The 17,440-nt window shown below is 35.3% G+C and overlaps 4 protein-coding genes across 9 annotated transcripts; 2 read left to right on the top strand and 2 right to left on the bottom strand.

Annotated features, from left to right (window-relative positions):
• Positions 1-192: 192 nt before the first annotated feature.
• On the bottom strand, positions 193-2,950 carry Edem1 (ER degradation-enhancing alpha-mannosidase-like protein 2). Its single transcript, XM_029307376.2, has 2 exons — positions 2,580-2,950; positions 193-2,518 (listed from the first exon to the last, which is right to left on the bottom strand). The coding sequence occupies exon 2, from the start codon at positions 2,500-2,502 to the stop codon at positions 397-399; it is 2,106 nt and encodes a 701-aa protein (XP_029163209.2). The 5' UTR covers positions 2,503-2,518; positions 2,580-2,950; the 3' UTR covers positions 193-396.
• On the top strand, positions 2,570-5,927 carry LOC146720390 (serine/threonine-protein phosphatase 2A regulatory subunit B'' subunit gamma-like). Of its 5 annotated transcripts, none has more exons than XM_085488477.1 (8): positions 2,570-2,871; positions 3,535-3,614; positions 3,707-3,775; positions 3,877-4,406; positions 4,502-4,827; positions 4,911-5,124; positions 5,232-5,359; positions 5,663-5,927. In XM_085488477.1, exons 3-8 carry the CDS (start codon positions 3,730-3,732, stop codon positions 5,772-5,774), a joined length of 1,356 nt encoding a protein of 451 aa, XP_085344603.1. In that variant the 5' UTR covers positions 2,570-2,871; positions 3,535-3,614; positions 3,707-3,729; the 3' UTR covers positions 5,775-5,927. The 5 variants fall into 5 exon arrangements, with proteins under 5 accessions (XP_085344603.1, XP_085344601.1, XP_085344602.1 ...); XM_085488475.1 differs by having other exon boundaries at positions 3,444-3,614; XM_085488476.1 differs by having other exon boundaries at positions 2,570-3,024.
• Positions 5,928-6,463: 536 nt separating this feature from the next.
• LOC114934677 (anillin) lies at positions 6,464-15,091 on the top strand. 2 transcript variants are annotated; one of them, XM_085488472.1, is made up of 20 exons: positions 6,464-6,656; positions 7,020-7,181; positions 7,632-7,752; positions 7,917-8,126; positions 8,442-8,620; positions 8,836-9,021; positions 9,307-9,427; positions 9,548-10,080; positions 10,173-10,257; positions 10,349-10,602; positions 10,676-10,804; positions 10,892-11,073; positions 11,155-11,254; positions 11,344-11,584; positions 11,719-11,880; positions 11,958-12,184; positions 12,265-12,423; positions 12,518-12,740; positions 12,902-13,046; positions 13,131-15,091. In XM_085488472.1, the coding sequence occupies exons 2-20, from the start codon at positions 7,164-7,166 to the stop codon at positions 13,222-13,224; spliced, it is 3,369 nt and encodes a 1,122-aa protein (XP_085344598.1). In that variant the 5' UTR covers positions 6,464-6,656; positions 7,020-7,163; the 3' UTR covers positions 13,225-15,091. The 2 variants fall into 2 exon arrangements, with proteins under 2 accessions (XP_085344598.1, XP_085344597.1); XM_085488471.1 differs by having other exon boundaries at positions 9,307-10,080.
• CPR28 (cuticular protein 28) lies at positions 14,099-16,442 on the bottom strand. Its single transcript, XM_029307335.2, has 3 exons — positions 16,335-16,442; positions 15,131-15,378; positions 14,099-14,471 (listed from the first exon to the last, which is right to left on the bottom strand). Exons 1-3 carry the CDS (start codon positions 16,341-16,343, stop codon positions 14,411-14,413), a joined length of 318 nt encoding a protein of 105 aa, XP_029163168.1. The 5' UTR covers positions 16,344-16,442; the 3' UTR covers positions 14,099-14,410.
• Positions 16,443-17,440: the final 998 nt, after the last annotated feature.

Raw genomic sequence — 17,440 nt, 5'->3', positions numbered from 1 at the left:
GTTGACAGTTTTGTTTAAAAAATATATGGACAAGTATACAGGAAAATAAAATCAAATAAGAGATATATTAATTAAAATTTCCAGAATTGAAGTTAAAGAGATGAAGCAAGTAAAAATTAACAAAAAATGTAATAAAAAAATCCATGAGACTTTTGAAATTACTAATGGAAAATAGATTATTTTTCATTTGCATGTATCTTATTTATATTTATTATAAACTATACAACAATTATATCACAGAAATATATTAAAGTACAATATGTTAGCGAAACAAGACTGCGTGTAAAATTTCTTATAACAACAGTCTCTCTTGCGAATCAAAAATAGTTCATGAATCGCCCTAATATATTCACAAATCTCTCTCTCTCTCTCTCTCGCATTTACACAATTTATTATTTAAAAAAATTCTCCTATGATCGACATTCGTTGCAGGAATGGTTGAGCTTGACAGGACAGTAGTTGATAATTCTGTCTCGCTGTGACATTTGTCGGATAGAGATTCCCACGTCTGATGTTCTCCAACATGATTTGAGGCTCGAATCTCATCTTAGGGGGACTTGGGGTCGCATTCGGTCGGGTACCAGAACTCTGCAGGGTGGCACTCGAGGAGTACTGTCCGTTGGATAAGATTGGAGACTCGAAACTGTCGGGACCATCGCTGTCGTCGGCTTTGTAGATCGTCGGTGAAGGTGCGAGGATCTGCGCGGTTGGGAACGGGATCGTCCGATTCGACTTCTTCGTTTCCGTCGCGTTCTCCTCTCCAACGGAATCCCTCGAGACATTCGAAGAAGAAGAAGAAGAAGAAGAAGAAGAAGAAGAAGAAGAAAAAGAGGAGGTTTCGTTGAGCGAGCCTTCCTTCTTATTCACGTAGTGCCTGATTTCCGATAATTTGACTATCGCGATAGGCAAGACGTCTGCATTCCTCATCTTAGAAACGTCACTCTTCTTGGAATGAAGATTGGTCAGCGTGACGTCATCCTCTAGCACGTTCCGCGTCGGGAGGAATCTTTTGAGGACCGCCCTCTTGTCCGGGAAAATCTCCCGCGCCGGCCGACAACAGTATAAGGCTCCAGGATCGATGGGATGAGCTTCCGTGTTAAAGATGTATCCGCCAGCGTCCACGACGCAGCGGCCCCATTGTGTCTCGACGATCTCGCCCTCGGAGCCGGTGTTGTGGATAAAATTGTCAGTATCGAAGAGGAGGTACAGGTACTTGGTAGTCTCCGCGAGGAAAAAGGATTCCATTCTGTCCGCCTTCCGATGATCCCGGACGTCGTTGATGGTCGCGTAGCCGCAGGTGGTTCTCGCGCTGTGCTGCAAGCTTCGCAGAATATCCACCCCAACCTGGATCAGCCAGGGATCTCTGGTCGCTCTGTAAAGATACATAACGGATTCTATGAGCTCCGGTCGCAGCGGATAGCCCTCCCGGTTGGTACCCGCCTCGGCCTGCGGTATATTGTAGAACTCGGGAGTGAATCCGAATTGCTTCCACACACGGTGATAATTGTGCAGGGACTTCATCGCGTCCGCGATCTCGCCGAAGAGACTCAACACCCCGGGCCAGTAAGCGTCCAGGGATTGAAAGACCGGCAACGTCACTTGACCCTTGGTCATGGAGACCCAGAGATGCCAGTCCTCTCGACGAATGTATTTCTCTATCGCCCTCCTGTGTTCCTGAAAGATCGACGCCAGCAATGGATCTTGGAACAGCAGAGTACCCTTGGCCAGATATTCGAAGTAAGAGTCCACTCCGGCGCCTATCCCGGAATCCTGAGCAGTCCAGTGACCGGTGAGAACGTCGATATGATTGCCAACCAGGCCGATGTTGGATTTGTAATAGTGCAACGCTTTTAGAGCGTTCATGGCCACCTCCTCGTACAGGGGATCCCCGGTCAGCCTAGAGAGGGTACCAAATTCCAGTAAAAAAGTGCCGATGCCGGCGGTGCAGGTGATGCTGGTTTCGCCTTCCGGCACTCCGTACTTGAGATTAACCGTACCATATGGCATCCCGGTCGGGGTATCGAAAGCGGCGATCAGTCTCTTAGCCATGTCCTCGGCGAGACGCAACAAGGGTCCGTTACAAGGCCACCCGGGTTCCAGTTTCACGCCGGCTCTTCTCGATAACAGATGCGCGCTCAGCAAGCCCCCGACCACCCGGATGTTGGTCTCGAACACAGACACGTTGATGTTGGCCTCGAAGTTCTCCCTCGAGCTGATGATCTCGGCGACGCGCCGGAACTCGGAGAAGTTCCCCATCACCGCGAGGGTGTCCAGGGCGTCGATCAACGTCAGGGAGAAGCTGCCCCAGGTGTCGAAGCCGTCGCAGCTCAAGGAACGCAACTCGTCGTAGGGATACGCGTGCCTCAGGTAACCGGAATAAGCGTAATCGAACATGGATCGTACCTCCTCGCGCAGGACTATCAGATCCCTTTTCTTGTACTCCCGAAATCCGCTGACGAGGATCAGGAAACCCAGAATCGAGCCCGTTCTAAACAGGATCATGGTGGTACCTGCAGAACTATCACGATTTGTGCGTTATTTCTATTTTTTTTTATTCTTATCTCTTATCACCGTCGTACATCGCTCCTCTCCGACGACTCCGACAAATCTCGCAAGCCGATGAAGCCGCACATATGAGCCCCGAGAATCGGCCACGTAATCAAAACAATCTTATTATCCTCCTCCAACCTAAGTCGCGTCTAACCTATGTCGTGATTCGGCCCGTACGTGGAATTCGAGTGCGCGCGCGCGCGCGCGCGCACTTTGACAGTTTGACAGATCTGACATTTGACTTCCCGGACCATACCCGGCCGCCCCTCGTTTCGATCGCGGGGACAGGACGATCGGCCGATTATCGGACGCGTATTTAAGGTAATTTAATGCCTCCAGTCACGGGGTCACCGGCTAATCTCGCTTCGCAACGTCGTAACCCAACGTAACCTTAAGCGGGGTGCAGACAGTGCAGGTGCAAGTGCAGTAGAGTGAAAACAACATATTGGATGTTTATGTTTACGAGTTTATTGGGTTCGGTTACATTCCTATCGTCTTTCTCTTCAGAAAACTATTCAATTTCAAACTTTTCATACAGAGCATGCTGCAGCAGCAAATCAGTCATGTGATCAAAATTTATTAGAGCGTATTTTTTTGTTCTCTTATTATTTCAAGGTTAAAATTATGATTTTTTATTTTATATTCTCATAATAATTTATTTTATTCTTAACAATCCATTATTTAACTAATTTTATAATAATAATAATAATTATTATTATTAGAATCAACTAGTTGCATGTTCTTCTGCTTTGTTGTTCGTTCAATTCAAACTTCATCAATAGCAACAAACTGCTGTGGCAGCATACTGTACATGAAACGATACTTTTATGACATTTTTAAACTCTTAAAAAACCAAGCCGAAAAATTATCCTTCCTATAACTTCTTTTTTCAGAAAATACAACATTAACATCTAACAAGAAAAGCAACACCTGCTGCAAAATTGGTATCTATTAACAATCCCAATATATATATATATATTACAGGAAGGTAGTCTGGCAGCATGAGCAGTATCTAACAAACCAACTAAACTGCTAAAAAAAGAAGAAGAAGAAGGGTTTATTAGGTAAAAATGCTCTATAATGCTAGATCTCTTAAACTATAAGCTATGTAACATCAAAAAAGAAAGAGATACAGAGTAAACAAATTTTCTTACAGAATATATACATCTTTGTGAGGATATGGAATTAGAAGCTTTATTAAGAAAGTGCACTTTAGCAAAGAAACGTACGTATACATAGTCACTTTGTAAGAAAAGATAGTATCGCATACTTATATTTCTCATATAAAATATAAATTGATCTTTATATCTATATGCAATGTTTCAGCGGATGAAAATGTACCTCCGGAAGAAAATGTGTGTGAAAAGAAAGAGGATGAGTATTTTCAGAAAATGTATCAACAGTGGAAAGGCGTGAAGACGAAAGACAATGATCCTACGTACAAAATTATACCAAAGTTCTATTTCAAATTACCAAAAGAGGATGAAGTTTTGCCCCAAAAGTTACGCGAGGAGACACGTGCCTTATTCTTGCAAAGGCGCTCTCGAAAATTATTAGATAATAATGAGTTGAAGGCGTTGTGGGTTTTGTTAGATAAGTATCATAGTCCACCATTGTCAGGAGACGAACAGTTGATTAATTATGAGGACTTTAAGAAAGTGGGCAAACTGGCAGGAACAAAATGCAGTTCTTATTTCACCGCAGTTGTTTTCGCTAAACTACAACAAGGAGATCCGCATGGTAGAATTAGCATCATGGCACTGTTTAATTATGTCATGAGGAAAGTCTGGTTGCATCAAACAAGAATCGGTCTGTCTTTGTATGATGTGACAGGACAAGGATATCTCAGAGAGTCAGTAAGTTTAAAAAAATATATACATTTTATTCATGTTTTATTATACTGTACTTTTATTTGCAAGATTTTTAAATTTTGATTTTTTTTTAATTTTAGGATCTAGAAAACTATATTTTAGAACTGATACCGACGTTGCCGCAACTCGAAGGCCTTGAAAAGTCCTTTCATTCATTTTACGTATGCACAGCTGTGAGAAAGTTTCTGTTTTTCCTCGATCCTTTACGAACTGGACGTGTTCGTATTCAAGACATTTTGGCATGTAGCTTTCTGGACGACCTTTTAGAATTGAGAGATGAGGATTTACCAAAAGATTTGCAGGAAGCAAATTGGTTTTCTGCGCCATCTGCACTGAAAGTCTACGGTCAATATCTGAATCTGGATAGGGACCATAACGGCATGTTGAACAAAGAAGAACTTGCTGGGTATGAATCGCAAAATTGCATTATAATGTAAAATTAGTATATATATCTAATTAAATTGAAACTATATTTATATTTTTAAATAGGTATGGTACCGGTACTTTGACTGGTGTTTTTCTCGAAAGAATATTTCAAGAGTGTTTAACTTACGAAGGAGAAATGGACTATAAAACCTATCTCGATTTTGTCTTGGCATTAGAAAATAGACACGAGCCTCAGAGTCTTCACTATTTATTTAGAATTCTGGATATTAACAATCGCGGGTACTTGGACACATTTTGTTTAAACTATTTCTTCAGAGTACGTATCTCACATTTTTTATTACAATTTAAATATTTTGACAAGTTTTATTAGTTTCAGTTAATATATATATATATATATATATATATATATATATTATTTTGCAGGCTATACAAGAACAGATGACAATGCATGGTCAAGAACCTGTTAGCTTTGATGATGTTAAAGATGAGATATTTGACATGGTCAAACCAGCAGATCCGTGTAAAATTACACTGCAAGATTTACTATCTTGGTATAAAATATTACGCTTACAATATATTATGATACAAAGTATCTCATAGGAAAATATAGAAACTAATCAGCTGTCATTTTTTAATGCATGCAGTTATTGAGAAAACGAAAATTGTGTTGAAAAGAGAAAAGTCTACAAGTTTTAAGGCTTTCCTCTTTTCAACACAATTTTCTTGATAACTTGTTTTCTCAAAACCTGCATTAAAAAATGACAGCTGATTAGTTTCAGCATCTTCCTATGGGACACTGTATAAAAAAATTATTGAATTGACATCGATTAAATTACAAAATATTCTGATTGCAGTGGGCAAGGTGACACGATGGTCAGCATTTTAATCGAATTCCATGGCTTTTGGGCCTACGAAAATCGCGAAGCCATGGCAGCTGATAACGGAGATGAGTCATCTCATGTATGACGAAAGAAAAGTACTATCCCAAAATACGATATAAATATTCCACAGGGATAATATAGGTAGAATTCTAAGATATTAACATATTATCATACTGTATATAATTAATCTATTTGTGATACTCCATTTTATAGTCAATAAAATTTTTATAATTTATAATTTGAGATCCAGAAAAGAAGAATATTCAAAATAATTTAGGAAAGAAATATTCGAAATAATTTAGCCGTCACGTCTGACATTGCGTGCTCCTTAATTTATTATGAAATCGAACCTTATTTGTTTTTCGGACATCGTCTACGAATTCCGCCGTATAAAAAGATTTAAATTTTTAAATTATAATTTATACGATACGTATGCCGTGGGTTTCCTCACGGACCAATCGGGTGACGCGATTTCAAACTGTCGGGTCAAAGCGTGGGGTCGCGTCGGTATCGCATCAGTAGCGTACTATTAAATTGTGAATAAAGTGTCATCTGTCAAAAGTCAGATTTTAAATTTTATTAAGGAATTAAAACGTATTTATTGTCGATCGAAGATATATTTGTCAACAAATTGTACATATATTTATTTCGAATTTCTTTTCGATTTATTTTGCGAACGAGATAGAGAAACAAGGCGAGCTAAATTTTGGCGCGAAAAGGGCGAAAGAAGCCGCAGCTACGTCACTGCGCTACAGCTTCTCGCTTCTCGGCGACACTCGGCGTCCTGCGAGTCGCAGTCTTCGATACGAAACGAAAGTGCGCGTCTCGTCTCGCATTCGTCTCTCTCTTCTGACAATTTGCCATCGAGTCGAAAATCGAAACGCACGCGGTTTAATATTGTCTTAAATTCTCTGGGAATTATTGAGTTTACATTTCGCCCTTTTATCTCTCTCGTTACTTCAGGAGCGTGAGTATATCGCTGTGTATTCATTTTTCGTCTAAAAATACAAATGCGAATATAACTGTGGATATATTCGAAGCACGAACAGATAGAAAAAAAAAAAGAGTCGTATATGTTATTTCGTGAAGTGAAAGGTCATTTCATCATTTCATGTACATTTTTGACGTGGGCTTTTTAATCTGTTTGATGTATCAAGTCACGGAGGGGGAAATCGCCAGTGAGGATTCATTCTCCATCCACTTTCCCCCTCTCGCTCTTTCTCTGTCTCTCTTTCTCTTTTTCTCTTTCGTTCTTCGTCCCCCGTCGAGCAGTATGGCGCCTGTGTTTAAATTCAACGGTCGGAAATAAAGATAGTCTCTTTGTGCGTAGCAGGATAAAGGCCGCACCCCCAAGAAATCGGTGTCATTTCAAGGAGTGGTGTCCTTCGTACAACACTAGCTCGAAAATAAAAATTTGTGAAGGAATTCGGTGCAAGTTTCATCCGTTTTTAGCCGTGAAAGCATTGTCCAACAAATGGAGCCCTTCATCCAGGTAAGAGAGAAAGTTCTTTTTTTCCCCTCATTAGTCAGAAAAACACTGTGAAATATTGACGTAGGTTACAATACATCTATTGTATTCATGAATGGATACCTATATATATATATTCGGTCGAGCTATAAATCATCTTTTGTGTTACTTTATTTTATTTTTATTACTTTGTTAATTATTACTTTTATTACTTTATTTATATTTTGATGAAAGTTTTTTTTTCTTAATATCTCAATTTTAAGAAAGAAAATATGGAGAGAAAAATTATATTTTATAATATTTATATCTCTAAATATGTCTTATTTCATGTCTGTAACATTATTACAACAAATCATTAAATATCAAAAGAATTTTTATAACATGTACAAGAGAACATTTTTTTATTATTATTTTTTATAAAATATTAATAAAATAAAATTCTCTTTGATTGTATGTGTATATTTTGACAAACAGCGCATGTTGGAGCGTGCTAAAGCACGGAGAGAGAAATTGGACGAACAATTAGTTAACGCAGGACATGATATTAAAAAAAGGAGTCCGTTGAAAGGAAATGTTCAACTTGAACAAAAGACAGGTAAGATATATTTTTATAAATTTTTTTTTATTTTATATATTTTTTGTGTACAATTTAAACAGCATAATTAAAAATATTGTAAGATTATTCACAAAATAAAATTTTAGCTATTAGCTTATTAGTTTCTTATATTGACGTAATTATTATATAACTTTGTTATTCAGTGACAGCAGTAACAGCAGCAGCAAATGAAAATTCAGTCAAAGTAACTTCAGTACCAAAAGTAACTGTAGCCAAAACGCCTACAAAGGCTTCTAATATACTATCCAAAAATGTTACATCTAAGAATGATGAACAAAATAATAAAGAAAATGATGAATTTGGTACTTGTAATGTGCGTTCCAAGTTGCAGAGACTTGGAAAACTATATTCTGGTAAATAGTAATTAAAAATAAAATATAAAATGAATTAAATATTAACTAATAATATCTTAAATAAGTAGAGACTAATCTTTTACTGGATATTTCTATTCACACACTTTTACATAATTCATTTATAACACTTTGAAGCAAATTGCTTGAAACTTGTTTGCTGACAGTAATATATGTCTAAAGTACTGTCTAAAACCTATATATATATTATATTTCCGTTTTTTACAGTTAGTTTTATTTTTAGAGAAAAATTGTGTTATTATTTTTATTATACATACATATATACAATAAAATTAATATGTAATTTGGCTTTTTTAGAAGACGATAATCTTGGATCCCCAATACATAGAACTGAAGAAAAATTCAATGCAGAAGAAAATGATACTGAGCATAAACCAATTAAAAGAGGTGCTAGACTCGATAGATTAGCAGCATTGGCCTCAACAATCAACAATTGGGAGGATGATTTATCTCATCCATCAATAATTTGTTCAAAGGTATTTTATAATATTTATTTCAAAAGGAGAATTTGTATTGAAGTGTCAGTTGTTTAGAAAAAAGGGAAGAATAATGGGGTAACAAAGGAATTTGAAAAGAATTGTAAGAATTGTGAAAATAAAAGGGAGGGAAAAAAGATGATATGCTGAATAGAATGACATGCAGAGAATAAAAATAAATGTGAACACAATTGTAACACAGTTATATTTTACAGCCTAAACCAGTAAATAATAAAGCAGAAAGAATAGCTGCTAAATTTAATGAACAAGTTAAAAGTACAGAACCTCAACCCAGCACAAGCGAAAGTTGCAAATGGATTGCTGTCAGCAATAAGACAAAAAGCAGAGATGCTAGTCCAGTTAAACAGTTAAAATGGGATAAAACTGTAATAGAAAGCTTGGTAAAAAAATAATTTATTTTATTTTCTTCTTAAGAAATTCTTCTAATTCTTAAAGGTGAAAAGGACTAAAGCTTTGTAAACCTTGTAAAATTGTTTATGCCATAATATTTTTTTAGAAGCACTTTTCTATACTGTTATGCATATTCTATACTGCTATTCTATATTTCTGAAAAAATTAGCAGTTAAACAATTGGATAGCTATAAACATATTTACAGGAGGCTCAAGGCTTTAGTCGTACAAAAAGCAATTCTCGCCTTGTGTATGACTATAAGCATTGTTCCCAGGGATCTCCAAACACAATGACAAGTCATTTATCACCTACCAAGGCCAGAAACTTTCAGATGGAAAAGAAGTCTGATAAATTTGATAATTCACCGAGAAGCAAAAAAACGGAGGACAATGCTGGTAATTCGGTTTCTAATACTCCTGAAAATATTGCGAAAGGCGCAAATAACACTAGCAGTCCTCGATTACCATCGAGAACTGGATTTAATGGTTCGCCAAAAACTTTGGTTCAACCATCAGGTTCGGTGTTAAGCAAAGCGTCAATGTTCGAAGCAAAAAACATGGATACAAAGGTGAAGGATCCTACTCAAATGTCGGTCGCCGAAAGAATGGCGTTCTTTGAGCGAAATAAAGGACAGGCACCGTTAATACCAAAAGCACCGCTTACGATGTCGATACCGCCTAAAAAATTACAGGAAAGTAATAAGTGTTACACGCAATCAGGATCCAATACAAGTAATTCGGTTGTTCATGATGCAAATAATCGAAATGCCGACGCTTCGAGCAAAAGTTCCTCAGTTCTTGAACAACGTACAGTGTTTGAACAAGGCGGCAATAGAAAGGTAGAAGAAATGGAAAATAATATCTTACAAGCAACTTATACCGAAAGACAGCGTGAGTTAAATATGCTTCGTTCACGTTTTAATACTAATAAGGAAATTGCTCGCGCCGCTGCTGGATCTTGTGTTCGAACGAGCGAAAGTAGCGAAGGTGGCAAATCAGCCTCGCCGAAAAATTCGCCCATTTGTCCGGTGAAACCGACTCCTGCTCCGGTAAAATTTAATTTTATAACTTGAAAATAGTATAAATATTTTTATATATATCATATTAATTATAAATTGTATATTTTATTTATCTAATGTAGGATCACATTGCTCCACCTCCACCCCCGCCGTTACCACAGCCTGAAATCGTATTATATCATGCTAAATCTCCGACAAAAAGACAAGGTATTTAAACAAATAATATCTTTCTTCAATGTTTGTTGTATTGTACATATGAAATGTAATATTGATTTTTTCTTTTTAACTTATTTTACAGTTGTTGGAAGTCCATCTAAGATTCAACATTCCAATAAAATGTTTCAACGTGAATCTGATGTTAAACGTATCCGTGTTTGTGTTCCGAAACCAGGATCCCTTTATCCTAATTTATCTGAACTTGAAGCTACAGAAAGTGAAGACAATTCAGAATATACTGTTGATAGTACCGAACCTGTGACAGCTACTCTTGATGAGATAACTGAAACTGAAACTGAAAGCGAAACTGCTACCGAAGCCGACTATTACATTGAGGTAAAATAAAAAATTTAAAATAATCGAATGTATGTATAAAGAAATATTTATACATTCTTGGATTTTTTTGCAGAATGATGAAACTGATCAAGAGACTGAAGAAAGTGACCGAGAAAGTACACAGAATTCATCTTTCGGGCGTACGAGTTTAGGACGTACTATTTTGCATGAATTTAACGAACGCTCAATGTTTAATAAAAAGGTACGAGTTACACATTTTCACAAAATATACTATTTTTTAGATTATACTATTCTTAAATATTTAAATTTTTGAATAATACAATTACAGAGATCTATAGAACCAGATCCAGATAGCACTTCATCAGATATTTCAGCACTGGATGAAATGGATCAATATTTGGACGAATGCCTCGACATGGAAGATAATAATGACGTGAAAGAGGAAGGTCCAACACCACCAAAAATAAATAAAGGTGGCAATACTCTGTCGAGGGCGTCTAATAGTTTCAAGTATAGTTGATTGTATATATTTCTAATTTTATTAAAATAAGATTTTTTACCTTATTCAAGAAATGATTTTTAATTTCGCAGATATCGTTCACCTTTAAAAGATTCTGACAAATTAGAAGGTGATGGCAAAGGCGTACCATTAGTACGTACTGTTAGTGCATACAGACGACAGCAGTCTCAGGTAAATTTAATATAATATTTTATATATTTTTAAATATTTTAATATAGATACGAATGAAAAAAATACCTAAGACGTTTTTATCATTTCAGTTGACTAAGCCTTATTCAACTGTAAAGCCAGAAGTAGGATCAGATCCGATTTCTGGTGGAGAGAGATGCGAAGACGAATCGATGCTGGTAGAAAATAAAGTGAAAAAGCTGTTGGACGAAGTTGTTACACAGAACAAAAAAATGGAAGAAGCTAGCAAAGCATTAAACTTATGCACAGCTAGTATAGAATTTAATGGTTCTAGTGAGCATGTTGGAGGCGAATGGGCTCTACTTGTTGCTAGTAAGTTTTTATTTTTATGCAATACACAGAGTTTTGTATATATTAGATATTAAATTGAAAGACTAATATATACAAAACTATTAGATAACAAAATGATATAAACATAAAAGCAATATATTCTTTTTCACACTTAGCTCGTAAACGACAAGCTGCGCTAAATGAAGTGCAGAGGTTGAAGCGTGAAGGCACGCTAAGACCTGCCAAGGCAGGCTCACCAGATGTGGGAAGTGGAGCCTTATCTATCTCAGCGATTACATTATCGCTGAAACAAGAATATATTCGAAATATGGGTCTTGGTAAGTGTAAAGTGATGTACAGTTTTCTTACCTTTGTGTACAAAATTATATTAAAATAATTGTATAAATTGTTGTAGATACATATCTTCACTGTGTCTGCTTGATGTATCACTTGGGCGAAATGGTTGCCACTCAAGCAGCTACTGCTGAACCAGGCGATTCATGCATTCGTTTCACTTCGATGCTGAAATTTGACAACTTGTACAGTGACTTTAAAGTTGATGTTGAAGTATATACTTTGCAGACGCAACCAAAATTTTTGCCACATGAAAAGAAATATCATATCAATCATCATAACATAAAAGTAAGATCTTTATGTATATTTTTTTCAAATTGCAATGTAATAATAATTTAATGTTGAATTAATGCTGAATTTATTTACAGACGGTAAATAAGACGCCAAAGAAAAAAAATCAATTTGTAATGCCGGATATACAGAGTCCAGCTGGACCAAATGTAATCAGATCGCCTGCATTTGAATTGTCTGGGACTGCAACTTTTACCATCAAGGATATAAATTGCGAACAATTTGCTCTGCGCGGGGTATGTGTACTGTGAATTTTTTAATATGACGATTTATAAAAAAAAGTTTACATGTGCATAATATTGAATAATGAATATGCATTTGTTCATCCAGGTCTCGTCGCATTCTCCTCTAGAAGGACTTTTGCGAATGCGTGTATCGCGCAAACTTTCGATATCGACAGAGCATCGTGGATTCTTGACACTCTACGAGGATATATCAAACTTGGGTCACTGGCGTCGAAGATGGTGTTGGCTTAATGACGCTAAGCTCTATTACTGGGTACATCCCGAGGACGAACATAAAAAAAGTCCAAAAGGATATATAGACTTGGAAGGTAATACTCTTTGAACTTTTCATTGTTTTTTCGCGTTTTTCTTATTATTTGTCCAATAATCGAATATATATTTTTCCATTAAACATTACAATTTCTCCATATATACTCGATTATTTTCAATTTAATTTCTGGATTTATATCGATATGTTATATATTTATAGGTGTAGTCACGAAAAATGTACAATTTATAAATAGAGAGAAATGCGCTCGTCCATATACATTTATGCTCCAGACATCGAGACCAGCACAACCCGGGGATGCTGAAAGTCTCATTATGAAAACAAATGGGATAGAAACCACAATAGAGTACGTATCGTTATTAGTACACCATTACTTTTTAGTTTGTCATTTAAGGTAAATTTATTTTAATATTATTAATATTATTTGCAGGCATTTTCTCTTAGCAGACACAAGAGAAGAAGGTTTAAAATGGATGTCTAAATTAAATAAAACCCTAAGTTTAATTAGAGCCTGGGGACTTTAGACATCTATTTTACATCTGTTAATATATCATTTATATATATATATATTTGTTATGAATATATAATATCGAATTATTTTAATATTGCTTGATTAATTAGATGCAATTTCTAATCATATACATTAATAAAACGAATTAATTAAACATTTAATTAAACTACTTATACTCAATTGTTTTTTATTAGTAATTAAAATTTAAAGATAATATATATATATACAAACTTTTACAAAATTTACCCGCAAAATTTTTTTATTGAAATATTTATTACATACAGAATGTAAGTATTAAATGTTCATATATATTATCTTATATTGTGCCGATTATATTTGCCTTAACTTTATGCCTTAGAATTATTGAACAAGATTAAAATTAGCAGCATTTTGTATGCTGTTCAAGAAAGAATTTTGATATTATTGTAATTGCATTTCGCTATTTTTATAGTATTAAATATTTATAGTATTATATATACATTAAAGAGATTGTAAATAGATTAATCGTAAGAAATTAGTCTTTATTAATGTATGTAATAATATTTATACTTGTAAACTCACGATTTTACTCATTGATATTTAATTAATTATATATGCAACCTGATTTATAATTACCATAATTAAGGTTAATACCATAATTAAGGATATTTTTTAAATGAAATTTGTCAAGTGTATACTCAATTCTTATATTTAATTAAATATATCTCATTTCTCTATCTGTACATAAAGGAATTTCTAAATTTATGTATAATTCTATATATAAACATTTTATCCATTTATAATAACAATATTTAAAAAGCAAGGAAAAAGAAATATAAGAATGAAGTATAAATATATTTAATGCTGTTGATTATATGAAAAGCAGGACATTTTTCAGCAATCAGAAATTTCGGTATAAAGATTTATTTGCACAAATTGCGTTTGTAGATTCATATACATAGATAAATGTATGTAAAAAAAAAATTACGCTTGTAAAAAAAACTTGTATTATGCGCATTTTACAATGCAAGATAACGCGATTATTTTCACAGAGGATGAGTTGGCCGAAAAAGATGGACTGAGGTCGATTATTTCCTTAACACTTTGTATCTGTACATCGATGAGTCGCATGTTTCATGTAATAATGTATTCTAATGCGTGTGTGTAATTACACGAATGCGTCGTCGACCATAGAATCCTAAATGAAATGTAACTTCAGCTTACTTTGCGACGAGATTGATAGTAGGATGAAACCCGGTCTCATCCGCCGTGTAATCGACCCTGTAATCAGAAAGGTTTTTATTTATGCGAAAGATTAATTTTATAGAGTAACTGTCATATTTGTTGCCGAACACACAATATAAACATTCGAGGACTATCAGAGAAAATAATCTCTTAGATGTTTATGTATTCTAACAATTTTTACGATTATATACTTCTTTTAAGATTCCTGGGTTCTCGCCGCGACCATGTTGAATTGTGATGTCAGGGGCGAGAAAGTACACGCTGAAAATTCTTGCATGCCATTTTTAGACAAAAATATATTTTGATGAAACACAACTTCAGATGGTTTTAGTACACTTAAAATAGTCCAAAAATTATTTTTTTTTCAAACTGGGCCACGTATTACGGTCATTTTACAGTTGTTGATTGATTATAAAGAGAAAATACAGTTTTCAAAGTATTTTAAAAAGTGCGTTAAAGTTATATTTGAAGTGTTCTTTCACCAAAATATCTTTTTATTTCGAAATGGTTTAAGAATTTTTAACATCGTTTTCTCACCTCTGACAATTCTAACACGAGCAGGTCGACGAGGAGCCAAGAGCCTTATTTAATACTGTAACTTTTAAACTAATGGAAATGATTGTCTCTCCTTATAATAGATAACACTTTGCTACATATATTATTATATTGTTCATTATTGTAATAATTTCCCGTACCTGTAAGTGTGTCCATCCGGCGCGATGTAACTGAAGCTACCAACAACGCTGAGAGCTTCGTCATCGGTGCCTTCGTTCTTCAATTCAGCCGTCTCCTCTCTCTTCTGACCATCGCTCTGCTCATAGCTGAAGTGATATCCACCTACCCCTATATTGTTCACTTCTTCCTGTTTCACAATCGTGACCTCGTTTGGATTACCTTGCGGCGCCGCGAAAACGCAAGCTAGAAGCGTCATAATGACGAAGACCTGTGTGAGGAAGAAGAGCAACATCATTTTATTGAAGAAAAGAAGATAAACGCAAGAAAATAATATCTTCCTGTCGTTTTCATTTATATTAAGATGAGACGTATTTATTTTTATTATAACGATACTATTTATTGTTAGATATTTACATCGCAAGATAGAAATGAAACATTTTTTCTCGAATGTATATCGATATGTCGTAACTATGCAAAGGCGCAACAGTTATGTCGAAAATTCGATCATTTCTTGAAACCTGATCTTTCAAAATACCAGTATTAGATATTACATTACGAAATTAAGTCAAAATATCGTAATCAATTTCATGGGAAACGAAGTGACAAGTCGGAGATATATACAGGATGTCTTAGAGTTTGATCTTGATCATTTTTTGGTCACTTTAGAGTATAGCGACAGTTTATTAATTAAATGATCAAAAGTAGCTCATATTTTGAATTACAATTAAGTGACAATATATATATATATACATATATATATTAAAAAATGTCGCTCTCTCGAGTTCTCTGAAACGAAATTAAGTTAAATGTTATAATTATTTAAATTTAAGTTGACTACCATTTGGAATTTCAAGATTCAATTATTTATAAAAGTTGTAATTTGGAATAATTACTTGTATGAGGTTTTCTCGAGAATTTCTTTCGAGAAAAAAACCTACAAAAAAATTGCATATAATTATCGGGTTCTCTGTAGACATCCTGTAGACGTTCTCTCATGACTGCGTGTGTCACGAGAAGTGTGCGTAATAACACGCGCGCACAAATGTCACAAAAATCCTCTTCACTTTCACTGTTGCGCAAAAATTGAGAGGCTGCGCCTCTCGATCAGGGGGACCCCGAAACCGGCGTAACCCTCATATCGATTCGGTCCACCCGTTCCCGATCACGTCGCCGATAAATCGTGATGATCGATATATATGATGTATCTCGATTTTTTCCACCCACCGTCTTCATCGCGCTCAGGTTCCTTCGATCCTCGGAAAAAAAAACGAACGGCGGCCCTTCGTCCTTTTAAACGACGACCGATACGTAGATTACCAGAGAATCCTAGTGCGCATTCGTCTTTATATAGGCGGAAAATCGCAATGTACCTATCGCACGTACCCCCCACTTGTAGCAGCTTTGACAGAGATTTGCGCACGAGTCTCTCTCCCGCGGTCGCATCCCGGTTAGGATGCATCCGCGATACGACCAAAGATGCAGCCACTATTAGACCACCTTGCATTCTATGTGTATGGTACCGCAAATGATTACTCCGTTGTTCAATCACATGACTCCAACAATCTGAAAAGAAGGGAGAGAAAGAATTTTACTCCAAAAATGCGTCTTATTTACATGCACATTTATTCTATGAAGAAAATATTGCGATATTATATTATATTACGATAGTTTGATGTGTTTTCTTACATGTATAGTTTTTAATATTTATATTTATACTCTATAGTTAAATATTAAATGTTTAATTATATTTATTTAAGGCTCCTCGCCGCGGCCATGTTGGATTGTGATGTCAGAGACGAGAAAATACACGCTGAACATTTTCTTGCGTGTCATTTTAACATAAAAAGCTATTTTGATGAAACAATACTACAAGTCTCTTTGGCACACTTGTAAAATAGTCCGAAAATTATTCTTTCCCCTTGACAGAGTCAATCAACAACCGTAAAATGATCGTGATAATGATTGTGTAAAGAGCAGACGAACTGGACCTCGCATTACAGTCATTTTACAGCTATTGATTGATTATAAAGGGAAAAAGATATAGTTTCTCAGACTATTTTAAAAGTGTGCTAAAGCCATCTGAAGTAATATGTTTAATCGAAATATTTTTTTATCTAAAAATGGTACGCAAGAATTTTTAGTCTGTATTTCCGCTGACGTCACAATTCCAACATAATCGGCGAGGAGCCTCAATATTAATTTTTTTAAATATTATTTCAAGGTTTAGGATATAATATTAAAAAAAATATTAGTCGTAATATTTCTAAAACACTTTGTATATTCGACTTTATCACATTATCGAATAAGATTTTTTGTTATCTAATGAATTC

Source organism: Nylanderia fulva, unplaced genomic scaffold (assembly GCF_048542155.1).
Source record: "Nylanderia fulva isolate GAGA-0341 unplaced genomic scaffold, ASM4854215v1 Scaffold7, whole genome shotgun sequence".
NCBI lineage: Eukaryota > Metazoa > Arthropoda > Insecta > Hymenoptera > Formicidae > Nylanderia > Nylanderia fulva.
This window is presented reverse-complemented; position numbering and strand designations above follow the sequence as displayed.